The sequence below is a fragment of the Crinia signifera genome, chromosome 1, assembly GCF_055691185.1.
Source record: "Crinia signifera chromosome 1, ASM5569118v1, whole genome shotgun sequence".
Classification (NCBI taxonomy): Eukaryota; Metazoa; Chordata; class Amphibia; order Anura; family Myobatrachidae; genus Crinia; species Crinia signifera.
The window spans coordinates 304,278,131-304,292,718 of NC_139217.1; the positions used below are offsets into that span (position 1 = coordinate 304,278,131).

The following is a 14,588-nucleotide window of genomic DNA, read 5'->3' on the forward strand; positions in this document are numbered from 1 at the left end:
ACAGAAGCGCTGCTGCGGCATCCCGGCGCCCTTAGAAAGGAGGACCAGGTACTTCCGCCCGGCGGGGACAGACTGAGTGACAGGTCCACCCGGCCGCAGCGCGTCACTTCCGCCCAAACGGGGGACACTGTTAGTGCTCGTGCCGCGTTGCCCGCAGGTTGCTTGCCAACTGGGGGACGCCTGACGGCGCCCGGCCAGCTGTTTAAAATTAACTCTATCAGGGAGCTTGGTCCGGCGGAGGTGGCTGATTGGCCAGTACATCCCTTTTAAGGGATCTGGCCCAGCTCAGCCCCGCCGGTGATATTGTTTCCTGCAGAGTGCCTGCAGCACTCTGTTGTCCCGATCTTGCTGGGTCCCGGTGCTGCTTGGTCCTGTCCAGCCATGGTCCAGTCATTGTTCAGCCGTTGTCCAGCTGCCATTATTTTATTCTCTCATCATGCCCTAGTGGATGGTAGGGCATGAAATATAGCATGTCGGCACTTGTTGGCTCAAAAAACAGTATAAAACTGTGAAAAACCCTGTCGACTTTTTGACTTTCGACCTAACTCATGTCGACCTAGACCCCTGTCAACATTCCAGTATGTCGACCTAATGGTGTCGACCTAATGACTGTTGAACATCTTATGGTTGACCATTTGACCGTATCCCAATGGTACGATTCTATTATGTAGATGGCTTGTATGTGAACTCAAACTTCTAAACCTTTTTTGTGAAGGTTATTTCTGAAATACCCTATATAAAGGGTGGCTCGGATCCGATAAGATGTTTCTAGTTCTCTTTAACCCCTTCATGACAGAGCCAGTTTGTGCCTTCATGACAGAGCCCTTTTTTTCAAATCTGACATGTCTCACTTAAGTGGGGATAACTTTTTTTTGCTTTTACTTATCCCAGTGATTTTGAGATTGTTTTCTCGTGACACATTGTACTTCAAATTAGTGGTAAATTTGGGTCGATACAGTCTGTGTTTTTTTGTGAAAAATACCAAAATATCGTGAAAAAATGGAAAATTTAGCAATTTGCAAAATGTTAAATTTTCTGCTTGTGAGACAAATAATCATACCACTCAAAATAGTTAATAACTAACATAGACCATATGTCTACTTTATGTTTCCATCATTATTTCAACTTCCTTTTAATTTTTTTGGACACTAGGAGGCTTACAATATGAATAGCAAATTCTCAAATTTTCATGAAAATTTCAAACACTGATTTTTTTAGGGACCAGTTCAGTTCTGATGTGACTTTGAGGGACTTGTATGTGAGACACCCCCATAAATGATGCCATTTCAAAAACTGCACCCCTCACAGTATTCAAAACAGCATTTTGGAAGTTTGTTAACCCTTTAGGTGTTTCACAGGAATTAAAACAAAGTGTAGGTGAAATTTCAAAATTTCTTTTTTTTTGCAGAGTTTCAATTTTAATACATTTTTCTAACGAATACAGTAGATTTTACTAGAGAAATGTGACTAAAAATTGATTCCCCCAATTCTTTTGTTTTCAAAAATATCCTATATGTGGCCCTAGTGTGCACGTTGACCAAACCACAGGCTTCATAATAGAAGGAGCACCTACTTGATTTTGGAGCCTCCTTTTTATGAGATTTTTTTTTAGGCACCATGTAGGTTTCTAGGCACCATAAGTGCTAAAAGTTAGGAACCTCCCCCACAAGTCACCCCATTTTGCAATCTACACCCCTCAGGGAATTCATCTAGGGGTATAGTGTACATTTCAAACCCCCAGGGGTTTCACCAATTTTGGTACAACTGGGATGTGAAAATGAAAAATTACATTTTTTTACACAAACATGCAGTTCTGGCTCAAAATTTTCCATTTTCACAAGGAATGAAGGAGACAAAGCACCCCAAAATCTGTGCCCCAATTTCTCCCGAGTACGGCAATGCCTCACATGTGACCAAAAAATACCAGTTGGGTGCATGGCAGGACTCAGAAGGGAAGGAGTGATTTTTGGATTTTGCAGCAAAGATTTTGGTGGAATGAATGGTGGGTACTATGTTGCATTAGCAAGACTCCCAAAGCACCAATACAGTGGAACCCCCCCACAAGTCACCCCATTTTGCAAAGTACACCCCTCAGGGAATTCATCTAGGGGTATAGTGTACATTTCAAACCCCCAGGGGTTTCATCAATTTTGATACAACTGGGATGTGAAAATGGAAAATTACATTTTTTTACACAAACATGCAGTTCTGGCTCAAAATTTTTCATTTTCACAAGGAATGAAGGAGACAAAGCACCCCAAAATCTGTGCCCCAATTTCTCCCGAGTACGGCAATGCCTCACATGTGACCAAAAAATACCAGTTGGGTGCATGGCAGGACTTAGAAGGGAAGGAGTGATTTTTGGATTTTGCAGCTCAGATTCTGGTGGAATTTTGGTGGGTGCTATGTCGCATTAGCAAGACCCCCCAAGCACCAATACAGTGGAACCCCCCCACAAGTGACCCCATTTTGCAAACTACACCCCTCAGGGAATTCATCTAGGGGTATAGTGTATATTTCAAACCCCCAGGGGTTTCACCAATTTTGGTACAACTGGGATGTGAAAATGGAAAATTACATTTTTTTACACAAACATGCAGTTCTGGCTCAAAATTTTTCATTTTCACAAGGAATGAAGGAGACAAAGCACCCCAAAATCTGTGCCCCAATTTCTCCCGAGTACGGCAATGCCTCACATGTGACCAAAAAATACCAGTTGGGTGCATGGCAGGACTTAGAAGGGAAGGAGTGATTTTTGGATTTTGCAGCTCAGATTCTGGTGGAATTTTGGTGGGTGCTATGTCGCATTAGCAAGACCCCCCAAGCACCAATACAGTGGAACCCCCCCACAAGTGACCCCATTTTGCAAACTACACCCCTCAGGGAATTCATCTAGGGGTATAGTGTACATTTCAAACCCCCAGGGGTTTCACCAATTTTGGTACAACTGGGATGTGAAAATGGAAAATTACATTTTTTTACACAAACATGCAGTTCTGGCTCAAAATTTTTCATTTTCACAAGGAATGAAGGAGACAAAGCACCCCAAAATCTGTGCCCCAATTTCTCCCGAGTACGGCAATGCCTCACATGTGACCAAAAAATACCAGTTGGGTGCATGGCAGGACTTAGAAGGGAAGGAGTGATTTTTGGATTTTGCAGCTCAGATTCTGGTGGAATTTTGGTGGGTGCTATGTCGCATTAGCAAGACCCCCCAAGCACCAATACAGTGGAACCCCCCCACAAGTGACCCCATTTTGCAAACTACACCCCTCAGGGAATTCATCTAGGGGTATAGTGTACATTTTAAACCCCCAGGGGTTTCACCAATTTTGGTACAACTGGGATGTGAAAATGGAAAATTGTCTGGGATTTAATGCACCCCTTCCTGGATAAGGGTTATCACCTCTATGTGGATAACTTTTACACCAGCATCCCCCTGTTTAAGGCCCTTGGTTCAAGAGGTACAGCAGCTTGCGGTACTGTGCGCAAGAACCAAAGAGGCCTCCCCAAAACGCACATTGCCCAAGTAATGAGAAGGGGTGAAAGCAGGGGAATATGCACCGAAAATATGTTGTTGGTCAAATATAAGGACAAGAGGGATGTCCTTATACTGACAACAATTCATGGAGACAGTACCACCTCCATCCCTGTACGAGGTACCAGTACCCACACCTCAAAACCAAATTGTATCCTAGATTACAATAAGTACATGGGCGGAGTGGATCTTTCAGATCAGGTACTGAAGCCGTACAGTGCCCTGCGGAAAACAAATATCTGGTACAAGAAGCTGGCCGTGTATATCATCCAGATGGCACTGTATAACGCTTACGTGCTATTCCGTTCTACCGGCCAGAGGGGGACATTTATGCACTTTCAAGAGAAAGTCATAAAGAGCCTAATATTTGGGAATCAGCAGGCAGAGGGCCCCAGTACTTCTAGTACTGGCCCCCGTATTGTACCAGGGCAGCATTTTCCCAACGAAATCCCCTCCACTGCAAGAAAGGGCAGGACACAAAAAAGGTGCAAAGTTTGCTATAAAAAGGGAATAAGAAAGGATACTATTTTCCACTGTGAAACTTGCCCCGACAAACCCGGCCTATGTATAAAGGAGTGTTTCAAAATATACCACACATCTATGGATTATTAGGTTCATCATTTCACCGTGCTTCGGGGGTCTTGCTAATGCCACATAGCACCCACCATTCATTCCACCAGAATCTGAGGTGCACTGACAGGTATATCTATATATAAAAAAAAACCTGCGCCCCCAAAAAGTTGCTGATCAGTTAATTTATACTGATCAGCACAAAAGGGGGGGCAGCAGTCAGTTATATAAAAAATATATAGCACAATCTGTCACTATCTCTCTATCTCTCTCTATCTCTCTCTATCTATCTATAGCTCTATCACACTGCAGCAGCACAAAATATAGCACTAGGCCTCTCTATCTCTCTCTATCTCTCTCTATCTCTTTCAGTTATATAAAAAATATATAGCACAATCTGTCACTATCTCTCTCTCTCTATCTCTCTCTAACTCTCTCTATCTATAGCTCTATCACACTGCAGCAGCACAAAATATAGCACTAGGCCTCTCTATCTCTCTCTATCTCTCTATATCTCTTTCAGTTATATAAAAAATATATAGCACAATCTGTCACTATCTGTCACTATCTCTCTCTCTATCTCTCTCTCTCTATCTCTCTCTATCTCTCTATCTATAGCTCTATCACACTGCAGCAGCACAAAATATAGCACTAGGCCTCTCTATCTCTCTCTATCTCTCTCTATCTCTCTCTCTATCTAATAACTCGCAGCAGCACAAGATGTCACAGGATGTCACAAGATGTCACAAGAATAAGCAATATCTAGGCAGTGATCAGGTAAGTATTTGGATGGGTTCTGGTCAGTATTGGCGGCAGCTGGGCACGGTGACCGCACTGCACGCTATTCCAGACCGGAATGGCGTCTGCAGTGCAGTCACCGTTAGTTTAAACCCCCCTCCTTGGCTGTGATTGGTCCGTCGGTCCGACGGACCAATCACGGCCTTTGGGGGCGGGCGGGGTGAGGTGGGGTGACACCAGTGTCACCCTTACACCCCGCGGTGATTGGTGCTGTACTTTACAGCACCAATCACCTCCGATCCCGTGTCACCGGCGAACGTTATTCGCCGGTGACACAGAAAACGCTGTGAATGGCTGTTCACACTGAACAGCCAATCACAGCGATCGCCGACGGGGGGGCGGCATCGCAGCCCCCCCTGGGCATGCACGGACATGTCTGCTGTCAGGGACAGCAGACATCGTCCCTCTGTCACTGCGTCTCTAGACGCAGTGACAGTTTTAAGCCATGACGTATATATACGTCAACGGTCGGGAAGTACTTCCCGGCCATGACGTATATATACGTCAAATGTCGTGAAGGGGTTAAAACTCTTGATCTATAAAGCTATGGAATGGATGGCAACCGCACCCCAATGATTTTACTTGCGGTATTAACAATGCCTTCTAAAATAAAACGTTCCCTGGTGGTGCAGTTGCCAAACCAAATAATAATGCCAACAGTCAGAATACTTTCAATTGAGCATCTGTAAAAATGAATCATAGTGGGCCTACTTTCACCTGCACCCTTTAAACGCCTCAGAAAATAGAAACACTGTTGGGTTTTCTTTGTTTGTGATGTCAGGTTTGCCGACACCTGGATGATTACAATTTTTGCTGACTCCACTATTTCCACATGTGCCCCGTTTATGGACAATGTTATTTTTGGATCAGCTTGCTTCCTTCTAAAATCCACCACTAGTTCTTTAGTTTTCCCCTCATTTAATAATAAGTTATTTTCTGTACTCCAGAAAATAATTATAAGGCGTCCATTGAACACATATTTGAAGCACAGAGGTAGCTATTGTGTCAGTTGAATTCCCAACTACTGTATATTGAGCCATTTTGTGTATTCTCATTAAAATGAATTCAGTTCACAAAATGTCTAAATTCACTTCTGACATAACTCCTAATGACTGAATAACTTCTATCACAAAATGGCTCCATGGCTGTCAGAGAGCGTTGCCATGCCATAGGGGAGTGGTCACTCTACCAGAGTCAATCCTATATACAAAATAAATGACAATTGTATTGTCATATGCAGGGGAGGCAGTTGTCTTCACAATGTGCAGCAGGGGAATACTTCACAAACCCCATGCAAATTGGGACAATGTCAATTCATTGCTGGATATGGGCTTTTCCCCTCAAATCAGAGGCGGAACTACCATTGGTGCAGCAGGTGCATTGCACCAGGGCCCCTGAGGACTAAGGGGCCCATTGCTGTCTAGACCAGCAGCTTGTACCCCTGTCACGCACTAGTGTGGGGCCTAAATTATTCTTTTGCACCTGGGCCCACCACTCACAAGTTCCGCCACTGCCTCAAATCAAGACTGTTGTGATAGGTGGACAGCTGAAATAGGTGGAACTTACATACTGATCTCATACACTAGGTAGCATTGTTTTATGGTCCCCATACACTATGTGACTTCTCCCCTCTGAATAAGTCATAAACAATCCAACTACAGCCGCGCAAGATCCTCCCAGGCAGCAGGATCGCATGCAGCCCTTCTGCATGCAATGTATCTCATGCGATCCCCGCTCCCTGATGGCAGTCTGCATGCAATGTACAGTATCTGACGGCAGGGGGGTCCAACACGGAGAGCATACTCACAGCATGTATGATCTTCAGGTCTGATCCGATGCGCACAGGACCGCACATTGTATTGAATGTCAGACACATCCGATTTGGGCCCAATCTTGACTTAATCTGTCAGAATTAGGTGAAATCAGGCCCAAATCGAACAAGTGTATGAGGGCCATGAGACGATAAAAGCAGTTAACTTTTTCTTTTTTTACTGGATTTCTGATAATATAAATATATGATTTATATGCTGTAGCATCATATTTCACTTTTTTAGCATGATTTACACTGTCCAGAAATGTAGCATACATGCTTTTATCTAATATAATACATTTTCTGCACAAAGGCTTACATTTTAATAAGTAATAACACAAATGTGTAGGTCAAGGTTTTGACAGTTGTGCAAATGGTAGCACAAAGAATTGAGGTTTAGAAGTAGTTTTTGATACAGGTCTGTTTCAGGTCACAACATATACACTTATAGTTTTTCAGTGCAATGTAAAAAAGACAAGTTTCTTTTTGCAGGAAGGAATTTTTTCCAATAAACTTGTGATTAGATCACCAGCCTTTTCTTCCCCATAATAGAAGATGAGGGACATAACACTCATATTTGATGGCATAAATCAGTCTTCAGTACATTGACCAATGCAATAAAAATATTAAAAATCACAAAACTGTATTAAATACAATGTTCATGTCCCATCACTCTCATGATTACATTTCAAACATAGCTGAGGCTACTGTATATCAAGCAGTACTTTAGCAGGAAAAAACAAAAAACTACTTTTCACAAATAAAGCTACAACTAGTCACAGTGATGCAACCTCTGCCAATGCAGGAGTGAGGTGGCAGTCATTACATTATTTTACTGAGGCCCTTGCTCTGCTCTGTTTATGTGCTACTGCCATACATCGCAGAGTAAAATCTATGAAGACACCATGGGTGCGATTTAATAGGATGAGATATTCAGAAAGTGAGAGATTTGGGAAGAAATCTCCAGTTTTTTTAAAGCGGCAATCATTTACACTGCAAAATCAAACTGGTTTTGCAGTGTAAATGATTGCCGCTTTAAAAAAACTGGAGATTTCTTCCCAAATCTCTCACTTTCTGAATATCTCATCCTATTAAATCTCACCCTAAGTGCTACACCTATCATTGGAAACATTACATTGCATTTTAAAGTGCCCTATCTTGTTCTCATTGCAGTGATAGACAGTGATAGACATGTGGACTAGAAAACTATGGGGTAGCTGTATGAAGCAGTAATAAGGGAGGAGAATTGTGCCAGAGGATAATTGGTCCAATCAGAACTGAAGTAACATCTCTAATTTGCAAATTTGAAATTATACAGAGCAGATGCTTGGTTACCATTAGCCACTTTTCCGCTGGCTCACTTCTCCTTCCTTATTACTGCTTCATACATCTACCCCTAAATGAGAGAGTTTTAATCAATCAATTAAAATTTGTTTCTGGTAAATATTTGTCCTTGAGAACCTTTTTTTTATGGTATTTATGGTTCCAAGCAGTTTGATAGGATGCATAACCAAAATGTTACCCAGTCCATAAAATGGCTGTGTTTCTACAATGTATTAAATGACTAGTGCACTTAATATTGTTCCCTTTACCGGTTTTTGCTTTGTAGACAATGTAGCAAGCAAATAATATTGCCAAAATCATTATTTTGGTTGCAGAGGTGTATAAAAGAACAGGTAAGAGTAGAATGACCAAGAGCAAAACAAACCTTGAACTGAAGATACACATTTTCCTGTAATTTAAAACACATAAAAGGATACAGAATGTCAATCACAAAACATTAAAGTGTTCAGCTACTGCGCACCGATTGTGATTACAAAGTATAAACAGCTCTTGTACTGATCACACAAGATAGGCTTCCCCTCTCATCCAATTTTCTGCATATATCCCATGCTATCAGTATGTAAAATAGCAACAGATGTTTCATATATAGGGAAATTAATACAGCTTCAAAGAGAATCTGTATCCTTTTGTACTAATAGTAACAACAGAGATATATTGAACATTTTCAGTTTCCAGTATAAAACACCATATAGGTTTAACACAGATATGTTGCTGCAGTTTTCAGTTATAGATTACATTCTGGAATACAGGGGTAGATGTATGAAGCGGCGATAAGGGAGGAGAAGTGAGCCAGATGAGATATAAAATACAGAGAAGCTGATGGGTTGACATGGGGCATTTCTCTTTTGGCTCACTTGACAGTTCAAACTTCCCCCAAAGGGGAGCCACGCCCACTGTCAGTGAGTCAGTTTGGAATGGCAGTTGGTGGCAGTGGGTGTGCTCCCCTATTTGAATTTTGAACTGTGCTGCAGCCACCCTCTGCAGCATCCCAGGCCCTACAGAGAGTATACCTAAGCAATTGTTACATTAAGGTTATGGTGAAAACATAGCGTAAAGAGCCATAACATAGTATATGTTGAGAATTAGCTTTAGACTGTCTTAAAGAAGGTAAAATAAACGTATGTAGGGTTGGTTTCTCTTTTGAGAACTTTTGTAGTTTTAAAGCCTTACTGTACAGAAACTTTGAACACTAAAGCCCTGTACTTGGTTATTACAAAATATAGCCCGTCATTATACAGTTACTGTATAATGTGGTCTTCTTATTCCTATGTATACTAGATAGGATTTCAGTATATACTTGTAGGAGCAGTTCAATAAGCACATGACACCGAAACAAGTAAGAGATATATTTAAAGGAAAGATACAGTACTGTACTACCAAATCATATTATTTTCTCAATCATTCAGCTCACTGTCATTTAAACAGTACTTTTTTTTTCATTTAAAAAAGACAAAACAAAACTTATCAATTCATTTTAACTCTTTGAGTGTCAATTGAATTTGTCAAAACAGGTGTGAAAAATTCCCAAATAAACATTTGTATTCATCATAATGACCTGTAATGTTTACCTTAGATAGGAAATGTAATCTTTTTTACACAACATTTTTATTTGAATTTATATATAAATAAGGTCAATATAATTTTAGCATATCGATGTGAATTGTATTTGTGCTTGTACTTATCAGGTGCAGTATTGATGCACAACAATACTAACATTAAACTAAAGTAATTTTAATGTTATTTATATACAGTGTGCAACTAAGCTTATATAATTTTAATATAAATTCATTAATAAAATAAAAATTAGGTCAAAGTTTTGTTCCATAAATATATTCATGATGATCATTTTTTCTTCAATGTTGAAATATAAAATGAATGATTTAGGATTTAGGACAAAAATGTTGTCCAATGCCTAATCAAGTGCTGAGGAAAAACAGAATATCTACTGTCCAAAGCTTTTATGTGTTAATGTAATTAGTAAGGGTCTCTCCTCTTTTAATTCTTTTCTATCTATTAACATGAAGTTAACATTTACAGGACCATTGCCGTCTAGGATTGTCCCTTGCACAATCAAATTCCTGTATGCACCTAATATGAATGCTAAAAGGAATATAGGTGGAAATAAATGTAAAAACAATGGAAATGGCTGCATAGTTCATTAATATCTTAATATCTAAAATACTTTACATGAGTTACTGTATGCTGGCATTCACTCCCATATATTCCAAAGGTCAAGGATGATTAAGTTTGCTTTTGGAAAGTAGCAAAACTGCATTAAAATCTTATTGGTTAATATACAAAAGGTAAATTCATGTTTGTCTGTGACTGCTTATTCAATACCTTTCATAAGTTTTTTCATTGTTTTCCAACAGCTCATTCTATCTCTGTTCATGGACATAAAATAAATAATACCACTGATGAATCACAGCTCTCAAAGCAAATACTGACTAATACCTGCTTTTATGTTAAGGTTATAGTGTCAGGGCCACTTGAGGGCGGTACAGAGCTGCCGAGGTACCAGAAAGCATCCCTCCCTGCCCGGCGTCAATCAACGCTGCCCCCCGCGCGCCGCCCGCTCCCTGCTGCGGGGAGTTCAGCAAGGACGGAGAGGACTCGCAGCACCCGGAAGCTGTACATCGCAGCAGGTACAGTGCTCCGGGGGGTGGGGAGGGGGGTGGGGGCGCCCGCCGCAGTATCAGCCGCAACCCCCACCCCCCCGCCGTGCCGCAGTAAATATTGTCCTCACTCTCCCCCCCCCTCCGGGCGGGTGGGCGGCGCGGGGGTTTTTTGCCTGGGGCGGGCGGGGGGCTTGCACCGGCCCTGTTCAGTGTATAACTATTGATATAATTACAGATAGATAATTTATTTTAGGAAGGATACTGTCGTTTGGCAGAGGCCCTCCCTAATCTTTATTGTAATAAAAAAAAAACACACGAGAATTCAATTAGCAACGAATATTTAATGGATGCGATAAACAGATGAACTGTACAGTAGCCTCAAGCTTTTTGTTTGCATTTTTTAGCTTTGAACTAATCAATTAGAGACCATTTTTGTACCAGGTAAATATTCTCTTTTTATTGCTGCACTTACAAAACAAGCTAGTTATCAGATTTTTTTTTCCAGAGCCTGCTGAGGCCCCAAAAATAAATCTCCAATCTGCTCATGGTACAGTACAGCAGCCAATTGAATTCCCCCCTATACCTGTTGGGGTGACCCAATTAAATTTGCATCACTACAGCAATCTCTCCCTCCTTTCTATTGACTAGATGTGCTAAGCCTCGAAAGTTATGAAGTAGACAGCCAATCAGCTCCTAACTACCATGCTACAGGCTGTGTTTGAAAAATCACAAATGACTATAACTATCCACCAGTCAAGTAAAGTGTCCAGACTTACCACTGGTCTTTGCTGGTTAATGGCTAGTGCCCTCCACCAATCAGTATTCTTCTAGGTATGACACTGAATGGTTGCACCAGGTGGCTTAGAAGCAGGCAGAAAGGGGTGGTTCAGGTGTATTGGCCCTTATTCTAGTCGCACTGTGGTGCTGTGCGCATGCGCATTTCTGCGCATGGGCATATACAGGGTGCATGCACCCATGGCAAACAGACAGCGGTCAGGGGTGTGCGGGATGGGGGCCACAGGCGGTGCCATTAACATATGGGAATGCCCAGCTTTTCATGGGCATGCCCATGAGTTCACTTGATGTTCTCATGCTTATGACGCCATGACTAGGGTGTGGGGGGCAGGCAGCTGACATCACCAGATGTCAGCTGCCCGCCCATTTACTTCCCAGCATGCACGCATAGGTGAGTGACTTGAAAGTTCCTTTTATGAGCGTGCACGCACCACATCTTTCGATGGTCGTCGACCATCAAAAAATGTGGGCATTCCCCCCTGGCCTGGAAATGGATGTTTCAGTGTAACATCCATTCGCATGCCCTGTGTGCGAATTGCACTTGCAAATGGGTGGCACCAGCCAACCATACACGCAATGCAGGGTTTGGTGGACTCGCAAGGCTGCGAATTTGCAGCCTTGCCAATCAACCAGAATAACCCCCATTGTGTGCCACAGATATATATATATATATATATATATATATATATATATATATATATATATATATATATATATATATATATATAGTGTGTGCATATGGACGAGGAGATGATTAATCTTTGCATTGCCATTACTATCTCACCAGACTTAGAGGGAAATGTACCAAGCTTTGGAGAGATAATGTGTAGGGAGTTTAACAACTGAGAAAACTGTAATGTTACAGGCTGTGCTTGAAAATCGACAGTTAGGGTCTGATTGGTAGTTTTCTTATCTCTACTTATCACTCTTCAAGTTTTAGTATATTGGCCAAATACTCCAAGAGAGAATACATACAGTATATCAGGGACTGAGATAGTTGATCCATATCCCTGTTGCCACAATACATTATTCCTCAACTCTATCAAAATAAAATACAAATACTGTACTACTATGTTTAGTAGAACTAGCTTATTACATTATGAGATCAGTTTCTAGGAATAAACAATTGCATTAGCGTAAATAGAAGAACAGTCAGAAAAATGGGTTTCTTTTTTTGTACGATATTTTTGGATGAAAAATAAAATAAAATAAATGAAATCCAGGGAAAGTTCTGTTTGTTCTGGCAAAAGGAATATGCTAAAAGTTGTTCCATGTAAACAATCATTTAAGAAAAATAAATATTTGGTCTGACAGCACGAGTTTTCAGCAAAGCTTGTTTACCGATATAAATTGGCATTGTCAAATTTAGTTTGAATGGTACAAACTGATAAATTTCCAGTTATATCAGTTATATATAATATAATATCCTCATTTTCCTAAGTTATATATAAACAAAAGAACAATTTGGGCCAGAGGTTCAACCATGCTCGGTTAATATACTGTATTTTATGCTCACTTAAAGGAACACTTTGCCTCTGTCTGACCTCTCTTTTGGCATTCAGAGTGTAACATGTACAAAACACATGGAGGTAAAGTAGGGGTCAATGATCCTTCTAATCCTGTTACCTTAGGTATCTGTGACCATGAAGCATAGCCCCCCAAAATATCAAGAAGAAATTACAAAATATGAATTCTGTATAAGCCATGCCCATATATGAACTGATCCACTACAATTAACCAGAATATTAAAAAGGGCACACATTTTCCTTCCTCTTTACACATTATTGGCAAATGACTAAATCATAAGAAATCACCTTACCATCACACTAACATACAATTTAAAATACTTATACAGTATATATGTACATTAACATATCCAAGCTTACAATATGTGCGACTTACAAGAAGTTCTTTAAATTATTCATGCCAGGCTTAATAAGATTTTTTTTTTATCTAGCAATGTAGAAATACCTCTAAATACTGTATACAAAAATAATACCAATTAATAAGTGGGCTTTTAATGTTGAGAAAATGTAATAATATAAAAACATATACCGTAGTTTAATCATATTTGTTTTGGATCTGAATTTATATATATTTAAGTGTGTTATACAGATTGCTATAGCATACAGTACAAGTATCCAGTGGATTCATTTTTAATTGATATCGAATAGCAAAATCTTGCCTAAGTATAATAAAAATCACCTATAGGCACGTACTAAATGGGTGCTAAACAAAATAAACCGTATTCACAAAAAGAAAAAAATACAAGTTTTAAATCCTGAGAAATACAACAGCCCTTTTCATGGGTTACCCCATTTTTTTCTATATAGATGTCTAAAAAAACAAAAAAACGGTTTATCCCTTTATCTTCAGTAATCAGTCTACACAATCGAAATATGAACAGTATACATGATCAACACTTTTGTATTTAGGGATTAGTAAAATAACTAAATAAAATACTTTAAACTTTTTTTTTTTTTAATCTACAATATATTTTCTGCCAATTGAGTTTTCGCTAATTACACAAACATGAAAAAATATTTAGTTTTCCTGTGAGCAATAACATTTTCTAGCACATAAACTTTGGAAACTGGGGCACTCACCAGACTGGCTTGTTTGTTTTTCATTTCTGTAGTCTTTTAAATGGATAATTAACTGGCATCCAGCAGGCCCTCGTTGTGTTTTTGGCAATCCTCTCAGGTGCAGCTGATGTGATTTCACCAGTTTTGAAGCATTACCTTCTGGGTTTATTTAGCTGGTTGCTCACAGGGAAAGCTAAAGCAGGTTGTCTTTCTTCTCACAAGTGGCAATGATTGGCTTTGGCTGATGATTTTCCTCCGTGACATTGCTCCCTGTTGAGAGGTGATTGTGCAAATGAAGACTAACCACTGTTTGCTTAAGCTGAATGTTGGCATTACAGATCCTGATGTTACACCACAGAGATACAAAATACTAAAAAGATTGTGTTACTGTTTTCCAAAGGTTAAAATGCTAATTTACGGGTTAGTTGATAACATTTAATGTATACATTAAGTGAATTAGCAAAGTTTATGAGATATAAATGAATGACTTGTAATATACATTTACATTGAAAATCTAGGGTTTTTTTTTT

The 14,588-nt window shown here is 40.1% G+C and overlaps 1 protein-coding gene across 1 annotated transcript in view; it reads right to left on the minus strand.

The window, feature by feature from the left end:
- TRPM3 (transient receptor potential cation channel subfamily M member 3) overlaps positions 1-14,255 on the minus strand; it is a 637,712-nt gene extending 623,457 nt beyond the window's left edge. The window contains exon 1 of the mRNA XM_083186086.1: positions 14,080-14,255. Coding sequence (XP_083042212.1) covers positions 14,080-14,103 — 24 coding nt within the window. The 5' untranslated portion in view covers positions 14,104-14,255. The remainder of the gene's footprint in view (positions 1-14,079) is intronic.
- Positions 14,256-14,588: the final 333 nt, after the last annotated feature.